This window comes from Bos indicus x Bos taurus, chromosome 3 (genome assembly GCF_003369695.1).
Source record: "Bos indicus x Bos taurus breed Angus x Brahman F1 hybrid chromosome 3, Bos_hybrid_MaternalHap_v2.0, whole genome shotgun sequence".
Taxonomy (NCBI): Eukaryota; Metazoa; Chordata; class Mammalia; order Artiodactyla; family Bovidae; genus Bos; species Bos indicus x Bos taurus.
The window spans coordinates 32,178,566-32,203,034 of record NC_040078.1 but is presented as its reverse complement, the minus strand read 5'-3'; the positions used below and the strand labels follow the sequence as shown (position 1 = coordinate 32,203,034).

Sequence of the window (24,469 nt, the reverse complement as noted above, 5' to 3'; positions counted from 1 at the left end):
TCAGTAGTGCATTTCCAGTGGCCCAGCTTTCAAAGCTCTTCAGCCTACAACTTGGATCTAGCAAACCCCCTACCTCCTGCCCAGCTTCAGAGTTCTCACTCCCCTGGGTTCCTGGTCTGGGAGGCACAGTTCCTGCCCCAAAGCGGGCTCCGCAGGAATCCCCACTGCTGAGTAGGCTAGCTCAGAGCCACTCCTCTCTGGGAGCTCCACGGCTGGGGCTGCCGGGCCCGCCTCTGTTTCTTGGGCAACGCAGTACACAAACCCGGGGCCTGGTGGAGCTCCTGAGATGTGCTTCGTTAAAGCAGGTGAGGAGGGTTGTAGTAGGGGAGTCTACAGTAGAGGCAGGAGGAAGAGTAGGAAGGCTGGGAACGAAGGGCAAAAGGAGGGGAAAATGCAGTTCATCCCCTTACACAGATTTGAGCTACCCTTTACATGGATTTTTCTTAAGGGTCTGCCCCTAAGAGCTCTGTCCCGTGGCCCACCCCCAACTAGCCCTGAAGCTCTCACTTAGACCAAGGGGCCTTTCCTCATGTGAAGTTTCTCTTCTTTCTCTATTTGCAGAGCCGCTGCTTAACTATTCCTTTGGAACATGTCAGAATAGGAAGATCTTTCCTCACATCCATCCCCAAAGCTTGTTGGGAAACAAATTTCCCCCTATTAGAGGAGCCCCCAACAGAGGGCCTGGATGTTATATAGCAGAAGATGTGAGTATTCACCTTCCCTTAGATGGGTGTCAGTTCCCAGACCATTATCTAAGGAAACCCAAGTTTTCCCGAAGAAAAGCCCTATGGGATTTGTGACCATCAGGGTCCCAACATGAAAAAGTGCCCTGGTCCTCTACAGTCAGAAAGTAAAGGGCCACTGTTCCCCTTTGCCATCCCCACCAAATGCAAGCCTGGGCCTCATGCAGTTCCCAGTATTGTTCCTTCACTATTCACAGTCAGAAAGACCAGTGACTCAGTATCTCCTCTTAGTCCAAACGTGGACTGTGGCTGTGCTGATAGGTAGTTTATGAAATTGTATGATCATACTGATAGTTGAATTAGAGCAGATTCAGCTCTGTGGGACCCAGAGAACTGGATTCACTGGAATGTATAGAAATGGCATTCTCTCTACCTATCTAGCCACATTCCTTTGTAGGAATGCAACTGTTTGTGTTATTTATGTAATTCTATGGTCATGATTCAAAAGAATCAAGAAAGAAAGAGCAACTTTGGCAGAGAAGATTCAGGAATACTTTAAGTTCACACTGTTTTAATAACTATAATGTTCTCTATATGTGTTTTTTTCTTTGTTTGTTTTCTACATAACACCTGAAGAAGTATGGCTTGGCATACAACCTCTCTAAGATCCCGACCAGTAAAAAAGGATACACTCTTGGTGCCAGAACAGCTACAAGGTTTAAGCCAGTTAGCAAGGTTAGACATGGCTGAATGTGCTTAGATTTCACTGTTATCCATGTTGCTGAATGTATTTGCATTGGGGAGCATAGCTGGAGGCTACCTAAAGAATATGCCCAAAATTCAAGACAAAAAAGTCTTTTGGGCAAAAGCCACTAAAAACCCTATCTTAAAAGCATGGATGTTAACATGGCAAATGTGTGTGTGAGTGTCCTGGGAGAGTGGAAAATAATTCTAAGAAGAAATAATACCAAAGCAAGGTTTTAGCCCTGCGACACTTGCTTGTAAAATACTAGAAGCTTTATTTATATGCATCATATAATTATATGTAATATATAGTATAATATCTTATCAGTTAAAAAACCAATTCCAACTTCTTCATTCTTTTGTGTAACTGGATTTCAAGTCTTAATTATCTTCTGTTAATCTCTTGTTAGACTTTTTCTTGACACTTAAGCTCAGGGAGAGGGATACTGGCTCCAAAAGAATCTGAGTGGGATGGTGGGATGGTGGGGTAGTAACTGTAATAAGTTACCATGGCTCTCTACCCTCATAGGTTTATTTCTACACCCTAAGCATTAGGCATCTTTATGTAGTTGAACCATATGCGTTTCTTGGTTTTCTACCTACTGTAGGCCATTTCTATAGATTGAGGTAGTTAAACCATAGCTGATACATGAACAGGGAGAGGATACCTTTGTTTTTTCTAATTAAAAGGCTTTACATGTATATATCACCCTCTAACATATTGATCATTTTCTTGGAAACAGGATATGACACCTTACCCAGGCATGTACCAGACAGTCAATGTTCGAGAGCAAACACACAAACCAAATTTTGCTCCATTTAATGCCTTGTTGCCTCGCTTTTGGACATACTCAAAGGACTCTTATTATCCTGGGTATGTGCCCCTTTTTCTGCTGCACTTCAACAAAGAGCAATAGGAAAGGAAATACAAAAAGTGGTTTCATCCCAACCATGCCCTCTAAATAAGAACCATCTAGCTTTAAAAATTCAACCTCTTGCCTTCTAGATCTCTAGAAATTATAGAATGGTAGAGTATAGTGGTTCATTCAATAAATATTTATAGAAGGCCAACCAGTTTTGTGGGTTCCAAAGATTTTGCATTAAACCCATCATGCAAGATTCCTGACTTCTTGAAGCTTATATTCTAGAGTCCAGACAGATGAGAAGCAAACAAACAAGAAAATATAAATAGTAATAAAGAGAGTGACTATATAATTTATTAGTCAGCACATGACACTTCTGAGACTTGAAATGGGGTTTTAATAATTATACCAAGACAGTAGCCATTAGCTGGGGCTATCATAGACACACTAGGAAGTAAGGTGACCTGGTGTAATGCTGAATGAAACCAAACAAGATGATGATATGATACAGAGTGGTGGGCTAAAATCTATATAATTTGGCAAGGATTGTCAAGATAGCTCTTTTAGGGAAATGACACTTGGTCTGAAATCATTATGACAAGAATGAGCTGGCCCTGTGAAAATCTAGGCCCAGAGTTTCCCAGGCAAGAAGGAACTTGTACAAAGGCTGTTGTTGGGAAGGAAATTGGTGTGCAGAAAAAAAGAAAGAAGGCTAGTGTGACTACAGTATCATGGGCAAAGAGGAAGTGAGAATGGGGTGGGGAAGGTGGGGTGGTGGTGGCTATATTACATAGGCCAGTAGACCAAGGGAGGCATCTCTGTGCTTGAGGAAGCTGTTGAGAATGTGTGGAATGGTAGGGCGTGGGGTCAAGGTCTTTTTTTTACTGGTGAGAATTTCAAAGATCAGAGAGTGAGTGTAACTTTTTCAAGGTTGTAGTAAGGAATAGAGATATTGAATCTTGATTCCTATGTCCACTCTACATGTTATTTCCACAGCAAAGAGTCTATACCAAAAGAATGTCATGAACAAAGGCTATAATTAAATAATCCCATTGTCAAGGAATTGTACATGGTTCTACTTTACTGACCCCAGGTCGTTGATACTTTAAATTAGCATTTTTCTTTCCTCCTCAATTTTACATCATGAGCAATACTTATGCATCACTGTGTTAACTTTATCATCCACCATTTCTGGGATCTTTTGATCTCTCAGCTAAGGAGACTGAACTTCCAGAAATATTTAAACTGGGGTTGAGTTTTTACTTTGTCAAGACTAGATACCTTGAACACTGAAACTTAATCAGAAATACTTTAGCAGGCAAAAGAATCCTATGTGAATCAGTTGACTGCCTTTTCCCAAAGGGTTAGGACTCTAGATCAGGGGTGGAAGGTTATATATGATTGCTAACTCATTACACATGACGTTCTGTATTTTTTCTAGCCCTACCACATACAACCTAGAGATAAAGCCACCCAAGAGAGTCAGATGGCCAATGAAATTTGGATCTCCAGACTGGGCTCAGGTTCCATGTCTACAGAAAAGAACCCTGAGAACTGAGGTAATAGGATTGGACTTCTCTGGAGTCCTTTACCTAATACTTCCATGTGTATCAGTGATTCTTAACCAGAAGTCTGTGAATAAGCTTCAGTTAAGTCCTTGTTCCCCTAAAATTACTTGCACAATTTTGTGTATATACATATGGGAATTTTTTTTGGAGAGTTACCCAATTTCACTAGATTTTTAAAGGTGAGTATGATGGAACAGAAGTCACATTTTCTTATTTAGTCTTCAAATAATCTTCTGTGGTTAGTCCAAAATAATTATCCTCTGCGACTGAGGAGGAAACTGAGGCTCAGATGGATTAAGTGGCTTGTTGAAGTTGCTCAAATAGACCCTAGATCTGATGACTCCTAAGCCACTGCTCTTCCCATCACACCACTTAGTGTTAGACCATCAAGGGCTGTGGATCATTCTGCCAAGAATATGGATTTTAGGAACAGACTGCCTGGGTTCAAATTCTAGTTCCATATTTGCTTGCTGTGTGATTTTGTCTAATAATCTTACTTTTCTAAGCATCAGTGTGCTTAGTGTTAAAATGCATATAATAATAGACTCTATCTGATAAAGTTGTAAAGATTGAGATATTGTAGAAAAGTATTTAGTGCCATACTTGTAGCATAATAAATGCTCAGTCCATATCAGCTATCATAATTCCAGAGGTGCCCTTTATTATCCAGTGGAACCTGGGATTAATTCTCCAAGTATGTATTAAACACCAAATGTATTAACATCATTATGCTAGAGCCTATGGGTAACATTCAAGAATTAAATATATAATTTTTCTTTTCAAGAAGTTCACCAGCTATAATTTTAAAATAATTAATTATTTATTTATTTTTCATTGTGCTAGGTTTTCGTTGCTGCGCATGGGCAGGCTTTCTTCAGTTGCAGCAGGCTGGGGCTACTCTTCCTTGCAGTGCTCAGGCTTCTTAATGCAATGGCTTCTCTTGTTGCACAGCATAAGCTCTAGACACACAGGCTACCGTAGTTGCAGCACATGGGCTCAGTAGTTGTGACTTGCGGGCTCTAGGATGTGGGCTCAGTGGTTGTGGTGCACGCGCTTAGATGCTCATGTCATGTAGAATCTTACTGGACTAGGGATGGAACCCATGTCCCCTGTATTGGCAGGTGGATTCTTACCCACTCTACTACCAGGGAAGTCCTACCAGCTATACTTGACAACTTCCCAAGTAGAAAATAATTCCTAGTATGACATTTCCAGAGTAAGACGACAAAGAGTAGATGCACAGAGCAATGCTGAGAGACTCAGTGAGGCTAGGTTACTATGGGGTTGAGGTTCAGCTAGGCCACAACAGGTATAACATACATGCCTATTTCACAGAGCCAGGAAGACCAGAGGCAGTGGGTTCTCATTTGAATATTGACCTAGATAATATTCTTTCATTGCAGCTGCCCACAGACAAAGACTTTAGAAAGCATCGGAACCGTCTGGCCTACCTAAGCCTGTACTATGACTGAAAAGCTGCGACTCCCTTCACATGCACCTCCTGACCACAAATCCTCCAGGACAGAGCAATGCAGAGCCCAGAGGTGCTCTTGTCTTTCTGCATTGCTCTGACCCTCCTGTCTGCCAGCATGGGACACAGGGAGGGGCAAGGGCCTCATAAGTACTACATGACAGTGTAAAGACTAGTTTACAAGGCTCTTTCTCCTTGTGCTGGTTTGTTGTGTATTCATGTAGAAGGGCTAGTTCCTAGTGAATGTTCAGCAGGGTGGCTTCACTTGACTGAAATATTATACTTGTGGGTCCTCGCCCTCTAATTCCCAGCCACAAGTGTTATGTTTTCTACCACTAGCCCGGGGCTTCCCTGGTGGCTCATCAGTGAAGAATCTGCTTGTGATGCAGGAGTTATGGGTTCAGTCCCTGAGTTGGGAGAGCCTCTCCTCTGGAGAAGGAAATGGCAACCCACTCTAGTATTCTTGTCTGGGAAATCCCATGGAAAGTGGAGCCTGGCAGGCTACAGTCCATGGGGTTGCAAGAGTTAGACACGACTTGGCAACTAAACCACCACACCACTAGCCCTGGTGATAGGAGACTATTTATTTTTCTATACATGCCAAGGCTTTGAATGGCTTGCTGGGCCTTGTTTTGGGGCTTTTGGGATGCAGAGGACACTTAAAGGCAGAGTAAATATTTCAGGAGTGCTTCAAAGTGTCCGAGTTTCCCAGCATGGAGTGGGAAGGTCCTGATTTGACTGCCTTTCTCTGTGCTGTGCTGAGTTGAGTCTGACTCTGTGACTCTGTGGACTCTAGCCAGCCAGACTCCTCTGTTCATGGGATTTTCCAGGAAAGAGTACTGGAGTGGGTTGTTGATTTGATTGCCTTCCTCATGTTCATGTAAAACTCAAAGAACCAATAATCCCCCTTCCCCCTTTCCTATTACATCATCTATTTAGTCTGTTGGTCATCATCATACTGAATTCCAAACGTGCCTCAGGCAGAGTGGCAAGCACTGGGGATGCAGCAGAAATCAGAGTAGACTCATCTACTGGCTCCACGGCCCTGAACTGCAATGTGAAAAGGACTTCCCAGGGAGGCTAGTAGTTTGGATCTGCCCCCGTCTTCCAGTTTGAATCATACCCTAAAGCCTCACAAGTTGCTCTAGGTGTGCCAAGGTCAAAAGTCATGAGAGACACGTTCAAAGTACTCATCTAGACATTGCCTGGTGTGTGTTCATTTGCTCAGTTGCACTCCCACTCTTTGCGGTCTCATGGACTGTAGCCCACTGGGATCCTCTGTCCATGGAATGTTCCAGGCAAGAATACTGGAATGGGTTGCCATTTCCTTCTCCAGGTGACCTTCCCCATCCAGGGATCGAACCTGCATCTCCTATGTTGGCAGGTGGATTCTTTACCACTGAGCCACCTGGGAAGCCCAGACATTGCCTGGAAGACAGGCCTTTTACTTCCAACACAAACCTTAATAACTCAAGTATAGTTTCTTCAGAATGGGCATTAAGTGTAGTCTAGCTTCTTGTATTGGGAAGGTCCTTCTATGCCTACTTAGTCTTCTTATTTATTTACTTATCTGGCTGTGTTGGGTCCTCGTTGTGGCACAGAGGGTCTTCATTGTGTCATGCAGGAGCTTTCTTTGCAGTGCATGGATGCTCTAATTGTGGCACGTGGGCCCCGTAGTTGCAGCGTGTGGGCTCCAGAGAATGTAGGCTTCAGTAGTTGTGGAACTCGGCCTCTCTACTTGTGGCTCATGGGCTCCAGAGTATGCAGGCTCAGTGTTGCGGCACACAGGCTTAGTTTCGCACAGCATGTTACTCACAGGATAACATGTGAGGTACTCACATGGATCTTAGTTCCCCTACCAGGGATTGAACCTGTGTGCCCTGTATTGCAAGGTGGATTCTTCATCACCAGACTACCAGGGTAGTCCCCTACTTAGCCTGATGGCAAGACTTCATGTGTCTGGATAACAAAGAGTGAGATACTGCTAGTGCCTCAGAAAACTATAGCCTGCTGTACCCTTCAAGGCCACCCCATGGTAAGTGTTAGCTGGTGAACGAGGCACTGGAGGGTGAAACCTGCTAAGTTATGCTGAGAGGCCTAATTCTTTAGGGGACAGGATCCTCTGAAGAAAATAGTGAGAGTTCACTGGAAATCAACTTAAAATATTAAGATAAGCCTAGATACCTCAATCTAAAAACATTTACTCCATTTAATCTGATGATTTAAAGATTTTTATTATCATGTTAAAAGTATTTTTATGACTTGAAATTAGTCAATATTAACCTTTCTCACCTCTCTCACACACATCCCTTTCTTTTCTCCTTTGGATCCACATAAATGCAACTTTTTTCAGAGTTGGTAATTTAGCATTTGTTATTTTTCTGACACAGGGTCTTGGGCCCCTTCTTTGGAGGTATTGACAAGAGTGAGAGAATTTTTTCACACTGTTGTTTGGTTCACATTCTCAAGGCTTTTGCCAGGGAAGGAAACTCCCCTTTCCAAAACAGTAGTCTGATTTGATAAAAAGTAAAATTTTAACTTCCATAAAAATAGCTTCTATTAAACTTCAGGGTCACTTGAAATGCTGAGCTATATATACAAGTATGTAAGAAAAAATACAGATGATTATAAAAAATAAAACATGCAGTGTCATATTTATTTTACATATGGATTTGGTTCAAGGTGTTTATAGTTTTTTTAGGTTCTAATGGAGTAAAACCTAATCATAATGCTGTTTTAGTAAGGTAGGGCCTCCAAATTGACAGATAGACTGATATAATACATAGACAACATGGAGTATTGGAAGATGGAGTTTGACATGCAGCATGAGAAAATCTGAAGCAAAGTAGAGTTTTTCCAACATTTTAAATTGAAGGCCAGTTACAACATATGCAGGTTTGGTCGAAGACCAGACCTTGGTTACACTGGAAGTAGAAGGTCCTGCCTCCTGCACTCTGGTAGAACTTGGTGTTGTCTTCAGGATCGCTATAAATGCCATCTGCTTTACCAGTGCAGAAACCTTCATCTCCTTCACTGCCCCCATCACCACCACCTTCTCCACCACTGCCACTGTCTCCACCAATATTGGCACAGAAACCTTCACTTCTGGGTATCACTTGTTGATGATACCAAGTCTTGGTGGCTGATGGAGTGCATTCTAGAAGAACAAGAAGATCTCTTCAGAACATCATCATAAGTTATCTTTGAGCCCAGAAGCAACAACTCTAGACTTTCTCCTGTATTGGCTTTGTTCTCCAAGAACTTGAGCCCCATGAGAGTTCCAAGCTGTGGCTGGGAAGAATGTTACAAGGGGACAGATGTCCAAGCAAGGAGGATGGGAGAACAGGGCCACTGGAGTCCTAGCAGTGGTCCAAGCAGTCCTTGGCTTCTACTCTGTTTCCACTCAAGGGGGGAATGAACACAGCACTATAGTGACTGGATGGAGGATTTTATGTGTGAGGCTAATTAACACTTGTATTAGCAGGGGAGGCTTATCTGTCCATTTTTCTGCCATAAGTAATACATCTGTATTTTTGTCATCTTGTTAACCTTAACTGCTGTATTTTGATTTTTGTCATCTTGTTATGTTTTGTTTCTTAGGCTCTAGTTTTTGCTTGTTTCCTTTCAACATTGTCCTTTTGCTGTTTTTTTTTTTTTCTCCCTCTAGCAATTCAGACATTTTATTTTTCATTTTACTCTATTGCTAGAACATTCTCCACCACCACAATTTGCTGCCTCTTACTCCCTCATTCTGTAATTTGAGCCCATCTTTTTTAAAAATTAATTTTATATATTTGTTTCTTTAGGCTATATGAGTCTTTGTTGTTACGTGTAGGTTTTCTCTAGTCGTGGCGAGCAGGGCTACTCTCTAGTTGGGCTGCTCTGTCTTCTCATTGCAGCGGGCTTCTCGTTGCCGGGCACAGGTTGTAGAGTGTGTGGGTTTCAGTAGTTGTGGCACATGGGCTTAGTTGTCCTGCAGCATGTGGGATCTTCCCAGACCAGGGATTAAACCCGAGTTCCCTGGATTGGCAGGCAGATTCTTAACCACTGGACAAACAGGGAAGTCCTGAACCCATCTTTTTGTAATTATCTTTTAACAGGTTTTACAGTAAAAACAAACAAACAAACAATGATTCTGTGAATTTCCTGAAAGCAGAGACATAGGGAACCCTATATCTTCCACTTCTTTACCTCTGCCTCCACCTTTAGGCCTTCTCCAGAGATGCTTAGCCAAGGAACATACAATGTCACACACTACTGAGTCAGCAATGTGAGTCTTTATCCCTGTTCTTCTTCAAGACCTACCTCCAACCCTCACCACTAGCAGCCAAAGATAATATCTGCCTTTAAGGCAGGTGGGAAGTGGCTAAGCCAGCCTGCCTATTTCTAAGTTAGGATATGGTGCACAGAACTGAGAGAGATGCAGTTTACTTTAGAGAAAATGTTAGCACATACATCAGACTCACTTTGAAGGTATCTGATTCTTCCTCCCAGACAAAGTTTTCCTGAGAAGAAAAGTCCATCTCTGAGTATAAGGTATATTCAAAACCTTACCCACATAGCTACTGAACTTAGACTGGCCTCTTTGATTAAAGAATGCATTTCTAAAAAGCTTCTTCCTATAAACCTGTCCCTTTTTCACATGTGAGGGTCTAGATGTCTGTGGCTGCCTCATGCACTCTTGTCCCTCTGCAGTTGCCATTCTTGCAGCTTGACCTGCATCATCTTTAGAACAATGTGGTAAACTCAGTAGTGACCCACCTGAGGACAGGCCCAGGAGTGACTGCAGCTCGAGTATGAGTGGATATTTGCCCTCATTGCAGAAGGAGCCTAAGAAGTCATCCAGGTCGATGGCCCAAACCATGGCCCCACCAAAATTGTTCTCCTTAAGAAAGTCAACCTATGGACAAAGAGAGCATTTGGCAACCAAAATCAAATGGCATCTACACAACAAACTGGAGCACAGGGCGACAAGGTGATATTAGGGAGAAAAATGCAGGTGGGTTGAAACCCTGTCGATATATCTTTTATGAAAGGATGTGATATGCACTTTGTGAATTCAAGGTTTGATGGGCTATCTCAGCCCCATTCTTGTTTTCTTCCTCCAGTTAATAAATTCTTGCTGCTGCTGCTGCTGCTGCTGCTAAGTCACTTCAGTCGTGTCCGACTCTGTGTGACCCCATAGACAGCAGCCCACCAGGCTCCCCCATCCCTGGGATTCTCCAGGCAAGAACACTGGAGTGGGTTGCCATTTCCTTATCCAATGCATGAAAGTGAAAAGTGAAAGTGAAGTCGCTCAGTCGTGTCCAACTCTTCATGACCTCATGGACTGCAGCCTGCCAGGCTCCTCCATCCATGGGATTTTCCAGGCAAGAGTACTGGAATGGGGTGTCATTGCCTTCTCCGTATAAATTCTTAGGTATATACATACACATATAGTATATTGATAGCATTAATTAATATAATAGTATATTAATAGTATATTAAATTAGCTATATATTAGCTAATTTAATATACTATTAAATAATACTAGTATTCTAGGGTAAGCTACATTTCATTTTAGCTTTCATCACTTGCTTAATCTTTACAGGAACTACTAGGTTGATTTTTCTCTTTCACAAGTTTGTAGGAACTCATCCTGTCTTTCGGGGCTTGAGGACCAGGTATATCTAACACCAAAGTCTAGATTCTTAACCATTGCGCCATACAGCTCTTTTTCTCCTCCATTTTGACCACCTTCTCCTGACCAAGATTCAGTAAAGATGCAATGTTATGGAAAGAGCCTAGACTCTGAGCCATGGAACAACATGTTCCATTACTGCCTTTGCATTTTCCAGCTATGAAACCTTGGATTAGTCACAGCATCTATGAACCTCAGTGTACACATCTGTAAACCAGAGAGGCTATTTCTTACTTCACTGGATTGTGTAGAATCAAGTTAGGTAATGGTTGTAAAGTATTTAAGTAAAAATTTAAAGGATATTTTCATTATTGTCCATGAAAATGTTGGTCTTAAGCCTGGCTTATATAATCATTTCACGGAAGTTAGTATAGATTAATTCTGGACAAAAATTGGGGAAATAAATTTTAACCACCTTAGAATATTATACTATATGTTAGTGTATAGTAGTATATGCTGTACACTGGATCATTAAATCTGTATTTAATCATATCATTTGCTCTGTCTTGAGGGAAAGGTAAATCATAATGAGGTTGATTTATTCCACTTTGTATATATTTATAACTTTGAAGCCACAGATCTTAGTAAAATGGGCTCGTGATGACCTTAGGATTTGAAGCTAGAATTGCATTTTTTTACACTGCTCATACCTTATATTTGTAGCTCCTAATATTGTCATAGCCAACCCACTCAGTGTCTTTATAAGCATATGGAACCTTTTGGTCTTCAATCCAGGCATTTGTGGCTTCACTTAGGAATGTGCAGATCTATGAAGCGAAGGAAGAAGGCAACATTGAGCATGTCACAGATTATGTCACGTATTGCATGAGAAAGGAGGGGGAAAATAGTAAGAAATGGAAGAGGGATGGGAAAAGTGGCATTGTGAAATACCTACATTAATTTCACATATTTCTCTAGAAAGTAACTTTATATCATAAAACAAAGATACAAATTTCTATGAAACCAGGTACAAAGAAGTGAAATTCCAATTCCATAACCACAGTTTAGTTGAGAAATGGTAAGCATGACCATGAGTGCTAAGGTCATTCTTCTGAAAACACTTGAGTCTCTGGCAAAAACTGCTAACTATTCTATCGGTCTGAATTTTTAACACAAGATTTGAATAGCCGTTGTTTAGTCACTTAGTCATGTCTGACTCTTTGCAACCCCATGGCTTGCAGCATGCCAGGCTCCTCTGTCCTCCACTATCTCCTGGAGTCTGCTCAAATTCATATCCATTTAGTGAGTGAGGCTATCTAACCATCACATCCTCTCCAGCCCTCTTCTCATTTTGTCTTCAATCTTACCCATCATCAAGGTCTTTTCCAATAAGTTGGCTCTTCACATCAGGTGGCCCAAGTATTAGAGCTTCAGATTTCAGTAAATGCAATCAAATCAGATTTGAAAGAAGATCCAAGTATTTGCCATCCCTGAGCTAAATTATTAAAATCCTTCTCCATCTATTTACATGGATGTAATAGAATTCAGTATAGTTTTGAGCTATAGAAAAGATGGTCCCATATACTTCTAAACCCAAAAGGAAATTCACATTGATTTTTTTTTAGTGAAAAGTGTTCTTCAGCCATCAACCTGCCTTTCCACAGGCTATATGCTCCAAGTTTTGAGCCACCAGGGTACAGGATCTCAAGAACATAAGGATAGCAAGATGACTTGGAGAGTGGAAGAATTTTCCCCAGGGCATTTTAGCCTGAATTAGCCATGGTGGTTACCTCATAGTAAGCCCAGAAGCCAGCCTCATGTGTGTAAGGACCAGATGACCCTGCTCCAGAGACTGGGGCACAGACAGGTGTCAGAAGTGCTGAGCCGGAAGGTCCTCCCATAGGTGGGGAACCCCATGATGAGCTTCTCTGAAGGGACCCCATTGTCTCTCCAGTACTTCATGGCATATTCCTGCAGAAGCAACACAGACATTATTCCTCACCAGTGTTTGTCCCACATGATGAAAAACGTCTAGCTAATTGTCCCACAAAGAGAAAACCTTCCAACAACCAACACTCCTAATCTCTCCCCTGTCTTTCCTCTGCATATGACTAGGGGTTTTCTTTCTTACACAGTTGAAATAACGCATGTTGCCTTGATCCTTGGATCCCACGTGCAGAGGACTGTTGTGTCCTGTACATGGGTCCCAGCCACCATGGAAGTCATAGGTCATCATGCTTATGAAATCAAGAAGCCTAGAACAAGAGAATTTGAGCCATCATGATACGGGAGCATTTTTTAATAGAAAATTTAAGAGCAAGAAATGATAGCCATGGAAATTCATGATGTCAAGTAGATATCCATATGATCCCATTAGTGTGGCTTCCTAGGTGTCTCCTGGTTATCTTCTGTGACTCCCATGAGGCTAGACAGAAAGTCTCCTTTACTTCCTTGAAAGATTAAGGGAAAACCCAGAGCAGAAGATAAGGAAATATAGTTGTTAGAGTATATGTCTCAGAAACACATGTCTCTAGGATTATGGGAATTGCAAGTGGAAAGCTATCCTATTGTTTTGTCAATAATAGCTTTCTCGATTTTACAGCTTTTCAAAAGAAACTGTCAGTGAAATATGCTGTTACATATAAAGATTTTCCAAGATCTTAAATCTTATTTCTCTTTCCCCTAAAGCCTACCATAGTGACAATATAAAGGGGTCACCACCTTATCCCAGAACCACTAAATATTCAACCATTTTTGGCAATTGATGGTACCATCCTTCTCAACATTATGTTTACATAACTACTGGGAATGCTTTCTATTAAAATGTTTAGGGATTCTCTGCTCTGGGATGTGGAGGCCCTGGGAGGCTCATCACACTCACTTTCCAATCTCTGCGATTTCATATCCTGCATCAGTGGTCTCTTTTCCAGCAGACACAGCTGCTGTGATCAGAAGTCTGGGTTTTCCTGCTTCTTCAGCCTCTTCTTCAAAAGCCTGTATCATTTCCTGGAGAGAGAAAAAAGGGTGGATTTTAGTGGTTGTCTTCATTATCTATTCCCTATGGTGAGAACCCCACAGGATATCTCCCACACAAAGCCACTCATCAAGACTGGGAGACTTAGCTGCTTTACCTAATGCATCAAAACAAACACAGAGAATTAGGGAAAAGTGAGGAGACATGTTCCAGGCAAGAGAAGAAGACAAAAATCTCAGAAAAAGAATGAAATGAAATGGAGATAACCAATCTACCTGAGAAAGAGTTCAACAAAATGATTATAAAGATACTGAACTTGGGAGGAGAAGGGAAGAAAACAATGACAAAATCAACAAATAGCTAGAAAATATTAAAAAAAAAAAAACTAAAACTAAACAGAAGTTATAACTGAACTGCAAAATACCCTATATGTGTTCAACAACAGATTGGAAGAGGTAGAAAAATCAGTGAGCCAAAAGACAAAGTAACGGAACTCACTACCACAGAACAGCAGGTTGAACAAAGGATTTTAAAAAGTGAAGATACTTTAAGGAATATACTTTTAGTACAATATCAAGTAGAACAGCATTCCCATTATACAGTCCCAGAAGTAGAAGAGAAAGGGACATAAAATTATTTGAAGAAATAGCAACTGAAGACTTCCTAATCTGGGGAAGGAAATAGACATCCAGGTCCAAGATGCTTAGAGAATTCAAAATAAAATGAACCCAAAGAGACATGCTCTAAGACACATTGTAATACAAATGGTAAAATTTAATGAAAAAGAAAGAATCTGCTGCTTTAAGGAAAGCAGAAAGGGACAAATAATTTGTTACTTAAAAGTGAAATCCCATAAGGCTATCATTAGATTTTTCTGCAGAAACCTTATAGGTCAGTAGGAAGAGGCATAACATATTCTTACATATTCTTAAGCTACAAAGAAAGAAAGGGGATGAGGACTAAGTCCTGGGAGGAGGGTATTAGTTTCTCTTCCTATATATGAGATGACAGGGCTTCCCAGGTGGCGCTAGTGTTAAAAAAAAACCCACCTGCCAATGGAGGAGACACAAGAGACACAAGTTCAGTCCCTGGGTCAGGAAGATCCCCTGGAGAAGGAAATAGCAACCCACTCCAATCTTGCCTGGAGAATCCCATGGACAGAAGAGCCTGGCAAACAGCAGTCCATAGGGTGGCAGAGTTGGCCACAACTGAAGTGACTTAGCATACACACACACACACACACATATGTTTGTCCTAGAAGTTCATTTGGATCTTTCCATAAGATGTTATAGGAATTCTACTCAGCCTTAAAAAAGAATGAAATCCTGCCATTTGCAACCACATGGATAGAGGTAAGGGTATTTTGCTAAGTGAAATGAGTGAGAGGGAGAAAAACAAATACAGTATTATATTAATCATATATGGAATCTGAGGAGAAAAAAAAAAACAGCAAACAAATAAAAGCAAATTCATAGATATAGAGAATGAATTGGTGGTTACCAGAGAGGATGGGGGTTGGGGGGTGGACAAAACAGATGAAAGACATCAGCTTCATGGTGATGGCTAATAACTGGATTTATGGTTGTGATCACTCTGCAATGTACACAGATGTTGAACTATAATGCTGTGTTACCAGAAACATATAATAAAAAAAGAATTTCTTCATCAGATTCCTTCAGCTACCTATATCCTCCCAGTAAATTCTTTTTTGATTTAAGCTGCCCAGAGAGTCTGTTTCTATTGCTTGCAACTCCCAAACACCTTCATAAGTGTACTTCTGAAGACAGCAGCATTTGCTATCCCCGGGAAACGCAACTCTCACAGACAGTCCATGAAGTCACTAGCCTCTCTACGAAAAGACACAGAACTAGTGCTTCGTTCCCACCTTAATCAGGATGGTAAATCACTGTTTGTCCTCAGGTGGGCTTCCCCTGGACCCTGGATATTCGATATCCAAGTCAATGCCATCAAATTCATGTTGACGAAGGAAGTCAATGACAGAACAGATGAAGATTTTTCGGTTGGCAGCTGAGGAGACCATGGTGGTGAATCTAAGCAGAGAGGTTGTCTATATTAACATCACCAATCCTTAAATCCTCCTTACACCCTCGAATATCAATTTTATTATGCATTTTATAATAACTTCTGTTGGATTTTTACAGCTAAGATGAATCCAAATTGTTAATGGTAATTAGTAGAAAAGTTTATAATTAAAATTTTATTTTCTTCAGTATACCCAATGAATAATATTTTTCTGTTTATAGCATCAATGGTACATGTGCATTTTACTTATTAGTGAGATCTTTCAGGGGCAGTGGTTTAGCCACCACAGTTCTTTGATCCTAAGATGTTTATTTTTCTATTTACTGTTTCCAAAATTAAGATGTGATTTATAAAATGTGAATACATTTAATGAAGCATTTCTGGCCCCCAATATATGAATATATTGTGAGTCTTGTATTTGAAGGTAACTTAATATCTAGAAAAATTAGTGCCTCTGCCATAGTCAATAATTTTATAGTCTATTAACATATATTCAAACCCTCTTGGTTAGTTCCTGATTATAAAAAGCCTGTGGTAAACCCTTTGTAAACTGGATCACAACCTCCCTAATTCATCTCCTTTTTCTTTTTTCTTTTCTTTTTGCTTTTAATTCTGGTATTCAGTGGCTATACTTTTTTAAAATAAAAAAAAAAATGACCAGCACAAACTGGGTAATCTAAAAAGTGAAGGGTAGAGATATTGTCTGGAGTTTGGGGGAATTGACCTGCAAAGATTTTCTTATTTAAGTGATTTGTGAGCAAGATAAGAAAAAGTTCTACTGGCAGAGTGGACTTGAGGTAAAAGAAATATGGATCAAATGCTATATGTGAGAATTAGCTTGTTACCTGATAGGTAACTGCCAGAAGTTTCACTTGGCTATTAGAGTGAGAATAAAAACACTCATTACATTTTGCTCCAACATTTTAAGCATGACTGGCTACCTCGGGAAAATTGTGGAGGGAAGAAGAGAGGGGCAAGTTACTTTTCATGTCAAATAACTTTGTGCTGTCTAATTTTAAAATAATTATGGGAAGGCATTAGGCTTCCCAGGTGGCGCTAGTTGTAAAGAACCCGCCTACCAGTGCAGGAGACATGAGGTATGGGTTTGATCCTGGGTCAGGAAGATCCCCTGGAAAAGGGCATGGCAACCCACTCCAGTGTTCTTGCCTGGAGAATCCCATGGACAGAAGAGCCTGGCAGGCTGCAGTTCATAAGGTCACAAAGAGTGGGACATGACTGAAGTGACTTAGCACACACAGCAGATGGGAAGACATCAACTTCATAATTTAAAAAGTCATTTACCACTGACTTGGACAACTTTCAACATATAAGTCAAGTCTAACCTCATCATCTCTTTTTTCTAACTCAGAGTCAAAAAGCCTATGAGGTTACCAATCCTCCTTTCCCGCTACTTCCCCAGAAAAGAGCCTATGACCCAGCCCAGGACTCATGCTCTTATGGCAGCCCAAGTGCTTCTCCGTCACCAAGCCAGTCTGTCTCACTCACCATTGTCCACTGTCTTTTGAGTGTTTCCCCATCATTTCCCCCATTCTACTGCTATTTCTCCAGGTCTGCTTCAGTCAGCCTTTCCCATCCACGGACAGTTTCTTCTTAAGAGCTGGCCTCTTTCCCCCAGAACATTCATTTTCACCTCCCCACTGGTATCTTATTTTCCCACTCCAGCTTGAGGGTTTCTTTCTTTTGCCTCCACTCTCATTTTCTGGCCATGGAAAGACTTACTTCTGAGTGCCAAAGTTCCAGCCACCAACAACCAGCAAAGTGACCAGATCTTTGTTGCTACAGAAAGAAACCAAGAGGCACATTTAAGTGAAGGCTCTGCGAGTTTTAGGATACATATATTGCAGAAAACAACTCTTCTATCCCCATTCTTGAGTCTCTGGGAAATGGGCAACAGCCAAGTACAAGCTCTAAAGTTCCCATGGCAAGTGCTCCTCCCATCTGCCCACGTTAGTCTTTACATCATAGGTTACCACATATGCATCAGAAATCTGCAAAGGACTGCCTTTCAGAATCTTATGATATTTGGGAATAAACTGGGGACAGAACTTGGGCTCTCCACTCTCCCTCGTTGATTCCCATTCACTTTGGATTCAAGTCCTACTGACTGTTCTTTCAGGGCTTGGAACCCAGGATACAGGACATCAATATCATTCCATTCATAGGGAGCAATCTTGTTGTCATTCATGGTGGCAAAAGCATATATCAGGTGTGTGCACAGACATGGGTCCACATCCTTGGGGAAGAACTTGGCTGGTTCTGGTCGATACTGAGACCAGTTGGTAAAGTAGCACACTAGCTTATAGGCTGAACCTGCAAGAGAAAGCGGCAGTCATTGTGGTGGAGGGCTCCACTGTCTGTGTCACTTGCTGATGAACTCAAGGGGAAGGGGTCCCTACGAGGTCACATTGCAGATACCTGGTAGATACTGCAGTACCCTTTTCCCTCGCCTATGGAAGACCTGGCTAAACAGTCATGACACTTTTGTCAACAGAATCCCAGCAAGGTCTAAGCTTATTTCTTGACCCAGAAAGTTTGAGATCATTTCAAGTCAACACATAAAATAAAATAAATTTGCCATCATAGCAGCAAGTGGTAAGGTTAATGATGCTCCTCAAATAATTCATAATTTCAAAGATTACTCAATTTCACTACCAATAAAACAAATATCTTTTGTTGATTGCATATGATATGACTGATATTTTATTTAGAGGCTTTATGCAAATTTTAATTCCCATACAGCCTAATGGGGGAAACATTCTCATTTTCAGATGAAACTTGGGACTACTCAAGGCTGAAAGTTTAAGATGAATTCCAATTCATTCATCCATTTATTCCACAAATATTGATTGTGCCTACACTACTTCCAGGCAGTCTTGCTCCAAAGCTCATGCTCTTCCCAGTCTCCTGAGTCCCCATATCTGGATTTTAGTCATGTTCACATCTACAGCCAATGCCTAGTTATTAGAAATAATGTGAAGATATTTGAGGGGGAAAAAGACAAAATAAAGAAGAGTAGAAACTACAAAGGTAATAAATACTTTACTAGTCTTGGCATCAGAATATAGGTTTAAGTCCTGATTCTGAACAATCAAGGACAAATCACTTCTGCCCTCTCTGCTTTAGTTTTCCCATCTATAAAGTGAATTATTCTGGATTAGGTGAGCTATAGGCCCCCTCCCATTGCTGCCTTTCTGAGATCAAGCAAAACAGGCTGGGAGCTAGCTCAAGTCCCGACATCACAAAACAGGCCCTAGTCCTGACATCATGAAAGGTGGAGGAAATTCAGAGTCAGAAGAAAGGAGGGAAAGAAGAGTAACTATCAGGAAAATTGGAGTGTGGATAGGAGGTTGTGTTACTCCTTACCTAGTTGTACCTGCAGCAGAACAGCCAAGGCTGAAACAAACAAAGAAGCAAAACTCAGAAACAAGCATCCTTAGATGGGCTTCCCAGTTAGGACTCGGTGCTACCCAGGAGACTTTCAGAATGTCAAGGGCCTGGGAGTTTTTTGGATTTATCAATGGTATTTTCCAGGACCCCATTTCATCATTCTCAGGTCTGGATCCCAAGTTCCTCTACACAGAGTCCAAGGCATGGGGGAATAACTCATGTAGAAGCTTCACTAAAACAAAAGCCCACCCTCCTCTGCATTCCCAGGGATACCCCATGATGTGTGGGAAGGAAGAAGAGCAGAAAGAGTGGGAGACTCACAGGCCCAGAACAACATCCTCCCCATCGTGCCTACACACTGGCCACCTGGGCAGCCTCTGGGCTCAATCTTATATAAGACTTTTATCACCGCAGGAAAAGCACAGCTGCCACCTCTTGGCACAGGTGCCCAAGGTTGTCATGTTCATACCTCCACCCATCTCAGACTCATAGGAATGTAGGGGGAGAGAGTTCCAGGAATATTCCCTCACCAGCCCAGGCCTGGCTATTCTGACAGAACCCTGTACAATTGGAGGACTTAGCTCAGCACTGAGGCCAAGTCTATGAAAGCCCAGAGTAGGAATGAAGGGCACGGTTCTGGAGTCAGGGTCCCAAGCCAGAAAAACACATGGGGGTTAGTTGTGATACTGAGCAGCTTTCATTTAAGGAATAATTTTCCTCCTACAGGACCAGCCTTTATCTTAAGGCCAGTGGCCAGGGTCCTGGAATGAACCTAATGCAGGGAAGGAGCAGGATCAGCCTCATCTTCTCCCCCTTGTCTCCTGGGGATTTTACGGCCACAGTTCTGGGGGGAAGGATAGAGGCAGACAGAGGATGCTGCAGGTGCTAGCTTTCCTCCCATATTGGGATGAGGAGAGGGCATCAGCTGTCAGATAAACATGAACCTTGTACCTCTGCCCTCTCATCCTCATTCTGGGTGGGGTGGTGGCATCAGGGTGTAAGGAACATTTTTGATCTGATTGTTTTATAAATTGAGTTAGAAATCTCATCTGGACAAGCTGAAGCTATAAAAAGTTTGGAGTAAACTAAAAAGCCATGGATACAACTGGGCTCTAAACAATGTACTGAATCAACCCATTTAAATGATTGACTTTCTAACTGATATTTTTATAATATATCAACAGCATAGTAGGACAGTAAGGGATAAAAAAGGAATAATCCTGAAAAGAGTAGAACAAAGGTAGCTAGCATAACTTTATCTCAGTTCCTACTGATTTTCATCTCTGAAAAATACCAAAAACACAAGCATGTAAATAAAAATAATGCCAATTAAAAAGAGGTGGTGCAGGAAGATGAATAGATAAAAGAGAACCCAACAAGAGATGGGAGAGTAAAACAAGCATTGGAAGAAAACTAGCCTTTCTTTTAGGACCATGCTTCTAGCATCAATGTAGATAGAAATGCTGCCATAGTCAATTGAGATAAGAGAATTAGAAGCAGACATATTTGTGCATGTCAGGATTCCCTTGGAAATTTGAAATGATGAAAGAAGAATAGAAAAGTGTAAAGACTACTTCATGCCTATCAGATCCAGAGAGAAAAGAAATCAGGTAAGAATAAGACTCCATCTCCAATTATAGAGGGACATCTCTGATAGCTCAGTTGAGAAAGAATCCACCTGCAATGCAGGGAACCCCAGTTCAATTCCTGGGTTGGGAAGATCTGCTGGAGAAGGGATAGGCTACCCACTCCAGTATTCTTGGGCTCCCCTTGTGGCTCAACTGGTAAAGAATTCACCTGCAGTGTGGGAGACCTGGGTTTGATCCCAGGGTTGGGAAGATCCCCTGGAGAAGGGAACAGCTATCTACTCCAGTATTCTGGCCTGGAGAATTCCATGAGCTGTATAGTTCATGGGGTCACAAATAGTCCGACATGACTGAGTGACCTTTACTTCAGGTTTCCCTAGTAGCTAAGGTGGCAAAGCATCCACCTGTAATGCAGGAGACCCAAGTTCAATCCCTGGGTAGGGAAGATCCCCTGGAGAAGGAAATGGCAGCCCACTCCATTATTCTTGCCTGGAGAATTCCATGAACAGGGGAGCCTGGTGGGTTGCAAAGAGTTGGACACGACTGAGCAACTAACACACACAACAATTACAGACTCACCTGTGAGGAGAATAAGCTTGTTGTCAGTACTGGTCTTGCAGAGCCTGGATTTGCCTTTTATATCATCTGACTACCAGGTCGTCATAAAGGATATCTTCCAAGCGGAGAACATCTAACCCAGATGTGTATATAGCTAATCAGTAAGTCAACAGATCTCCTCCCCTACAACCACTCATGGACCTCCAACCTGCACTCCTCCACCACCTCCTCTGCTCAATAAGGACAAAACATCTCCTAACAAGGTGGCAGAGACCATCACCATGAAAAGTACCCGCTTAATAGGGTGGTTTTTTTTTTTTTTTTTTTTTTGGCAGTTCTCAGGGCTGATAGACATCCATTTAAACATAATTAGATTCCTATGCTGTGGACATTTAGTGCCTGGCATCAAAGCATGTATTTATTGAAAAGTAAACACTAAAAATCCTTGGACGGTACTAGCTGTTCTTAAACCTTTTTTCTTTGTAGAATTAGTCTTATATAACTTATGCAATCAGTGCCTAAGAAAAGTTCATCTTTAGGTGCTACTTTATGAACCTTCTACACCTGTTCTTTGGAATGTATGTGCTCAGTTGCTCAGTCATGTCCTACTCTTTGTGACCCCATGGACTGTAGCCTTCTGTCTGTGGGATTTCCCAGGCAAGAACGCTGGAGTACTGGAGTGGATTGTCATTTCCTCCTTCAGGGAGGAAACCCAAGGATCAAACCCACCATCTCCATGTCTCCTGTGCTAGCAGGCAGATTCTTTACCACTGAGCCACCCACTGTGAGGCAACCTTAGTCATGATTATAAGTAATTTTATCAAAAAACATATGGTTCCCAAAATGTACCCTCTGAAGGTCAGTAAGAACTCTCTAATCCACAGTTCCAAATTGTATCTAGAAAATGTTTAAAAATATTTTGTGCTGCAGACAGATAGAGATGATGGGGATGCTATTGGGGTCTCTTTTAAGAGAAATATTTGCAACTTGACCATTGGTGGAACTTTTTATTTAAAATTTACTCCAGTTCAGCTTCCTAAACATTATGCACTACTATTATCCTATTAAAAACGTCTGCCTCGGCCATAATGGTCTGTTCATTGTCCCCAACGTGTTTTGCATGCCTTTGCTCACACTGTCTCTCCATACTTTGCCTGTCATGTCTTCTCCTTCTCCTCACTGCCTACCCCAGTATTAGTTCTTCAAGGCCCAGCTCGGATCCTCTCTCGGAAGCTCAATGATCTCTCCTTCTCTGAAACACTCATGTCCTCTAGCGCATACTGCCTCAAGTATATCCTCAAGTACATACTGTGCTTGCTTCCATGACGCTGTCTCATGATGGTACCTGGAAAGCAGGTGGTGGACATATGAGTGCCCATCATGGGATGCCGGCACCTTAGCAGACTTATTGTAGATATAGACTGACTTTTATTTTTATCACATTTAGGAACTAAATAATTGTATCCATTCTCCCAGTGATGATTAGATCCTGGATATCTGGTTCTAATAGGGCCAGAGAAAGTCTGGTAGAAGTGCTTCCAGGGAGGATTTCAGTTATAAAAATAGTAATATCAGCAAACACTATAAGCACTTACTATACACCAGAGATCATTCTGGTGTTTATATAATTAAAGAATTTATTTTTTACAAATGACTAAAACCAGCTCTGAGCTTCCCGGGTGGCCCAGTGATAAAGAATCCACCTGCAAGTGCAGGAGATGCAGGTTTGATCCCTGGGTTGTGAAGATCCCCTGGAGAAGGAAACCCAGTATATTTGCCTTGGAATTCCCATGGACACAGGAGCCTGAAGGGCTACAGTCCATGGGATTGCAAAAGAGTAAGACTTGACTTAGCTACTAAAACAAACAAACAAACAACAACAAAAAATACAACAAGCACAAAAGAGTATATGGGGAGAATATGAAGAAGCTCACAGAATCAAAGATAAGAACATAGAACCTGCCCCTGATGTGACAGAAATCACATTTCTTAGGGAAGCAATGTATGAGGAGAACTGAGGACCAATTTTACTTTTCATTCATGCATCAGTCCACACAAGAATCCAAGTCCTGGGAGAAATGGTATGATTGTGAAGCTTTGAGTCTGAACCAGTCCCTTACTTAGGGAAAGGACAGGGCACTTGGATTTAAATTTCCATCCAGATTGGCCACAAAATGAAATTCTAAAAGAATGGAGGGTAAATACTGAATGACTGAAAAACAATCAGAGGGCTCTATTTCATTATTTTTTTAGCCTATAAAAGGGATTATTACTGTCACTTCAACTTTGTGGATGAGAAAGTTGATCAAACAAATCATAAGCACCAGGTCCGGGATTCAGTGCCAAGGTTAGAGGTGTCCACAACAGAAATATCCTAATATTTACACCAAATTGCTTCCTCATATTAAGTGGTCCCAGGTTGAACTGGGAAAGGCATTTCTATGCAGTGCCCAAGAGAATACGGTTGGGACAAAGAGCCAGAACTGTGCCAAACCAACGTTAAGTCAAAGATATGCAAAAACAAGCAGTAAGACTACTAGTCCCAGATTTATCCTATTAAAATTTGGACCTAACTTAATGAGATATTTTCTATTGAATTTGGTTCTCCTGGCCCTGTGTAAAGACCTGCACATAAAACATCCCTTCTTAATAACTGCCTAGGATATCCACTGAGCCCCTGTCAAACTTGCCTTCCATCTGAGCACTTCTATGCTAAAAAGAATTACTATCATCATAAGATTTGAAAATAATAAATATTGAAAAGTGTTGGCATTGTGTATTTTCTCATACTGTCCAACTTTTTTCAATAAACCCATACTATTTCCAGTCTCTCTCAATTTTATAGTACATGAGTTTAGGTATACATTTCAAAGAAAAATAATAAAGTGAAACCCCTGTCCCAGCACCCAGGCTTTTTTTTTTTTTCAGGTTTTGTTTTTTTTTTTTTTTGG

At 41.4% G+C, this 24,469-nt stretch overlaps 2 protein-coding genes across 3 annotated transcripts; one reads left to right on the top strand and one right to left on the bottom strand.

Annotated features, from left to right (window-relative positions):
- The first annotated feature begins 251 nt into the window (after positions 1-251).
- On the top strand, positions 252-5,768 carry LOC113889479 (protein pitchfork-like). 2 transcript variants are annotated; one of them, XM_027536201.1, is made up of 6 exons: positions 252-305; positions 562-704; positions 1,323-1,418; positions 2,171-2,301; positions 3,732-3,849; positions 5,262-5,768. In XM_027536201.1, the coding sequence occupies exons 1-6, from the start codon at positions 287-289 to the stop codon at positions 5,328-5,330; spliced, it is 576 nt and encodes a 191-aa protein (XP_027392002.1). In that variant the 5' UTR covers positions 252-286; the 3' UTR covers positions 5,331-5,768. The 2 variants fall into 2 exon arrangements, with proteins under 2 accessions (XP_027392002.1, XP_027392001.1); XM_027536200.1 differs by having other exon boundaries at positions 1,320-1,418; positions 5,262-5,767.
- Positions 5,769-8,193: 2,425 nt separating this feature from the next.
- LOC113890304 (acidic mammalian chitinase-like) lies at positions 8,194-19,720 on the bottom strand. The gene is made up of 7 exons (XM_027538237.1): positions 19,696-19,720; positions 18,089-18,297; positions 13,831-13,955; positions 13,081-13,204; positions 12,789-12,920; positions 10,091-10,229; positions 8,194-8,486 (listed from the first exon to the last, which is right to left on the bottom strand). Exons 1-7 carry the CDS (start codon positions 19,718-19,720, stop codon positions 8,194-8,196), a joined length of 1,047 nt encoding a protein of 348 aa, XP_027394038.1.
- Between the last annotated feature and the right edge of the window lie 4,749 nt (positions 19,721-24,469).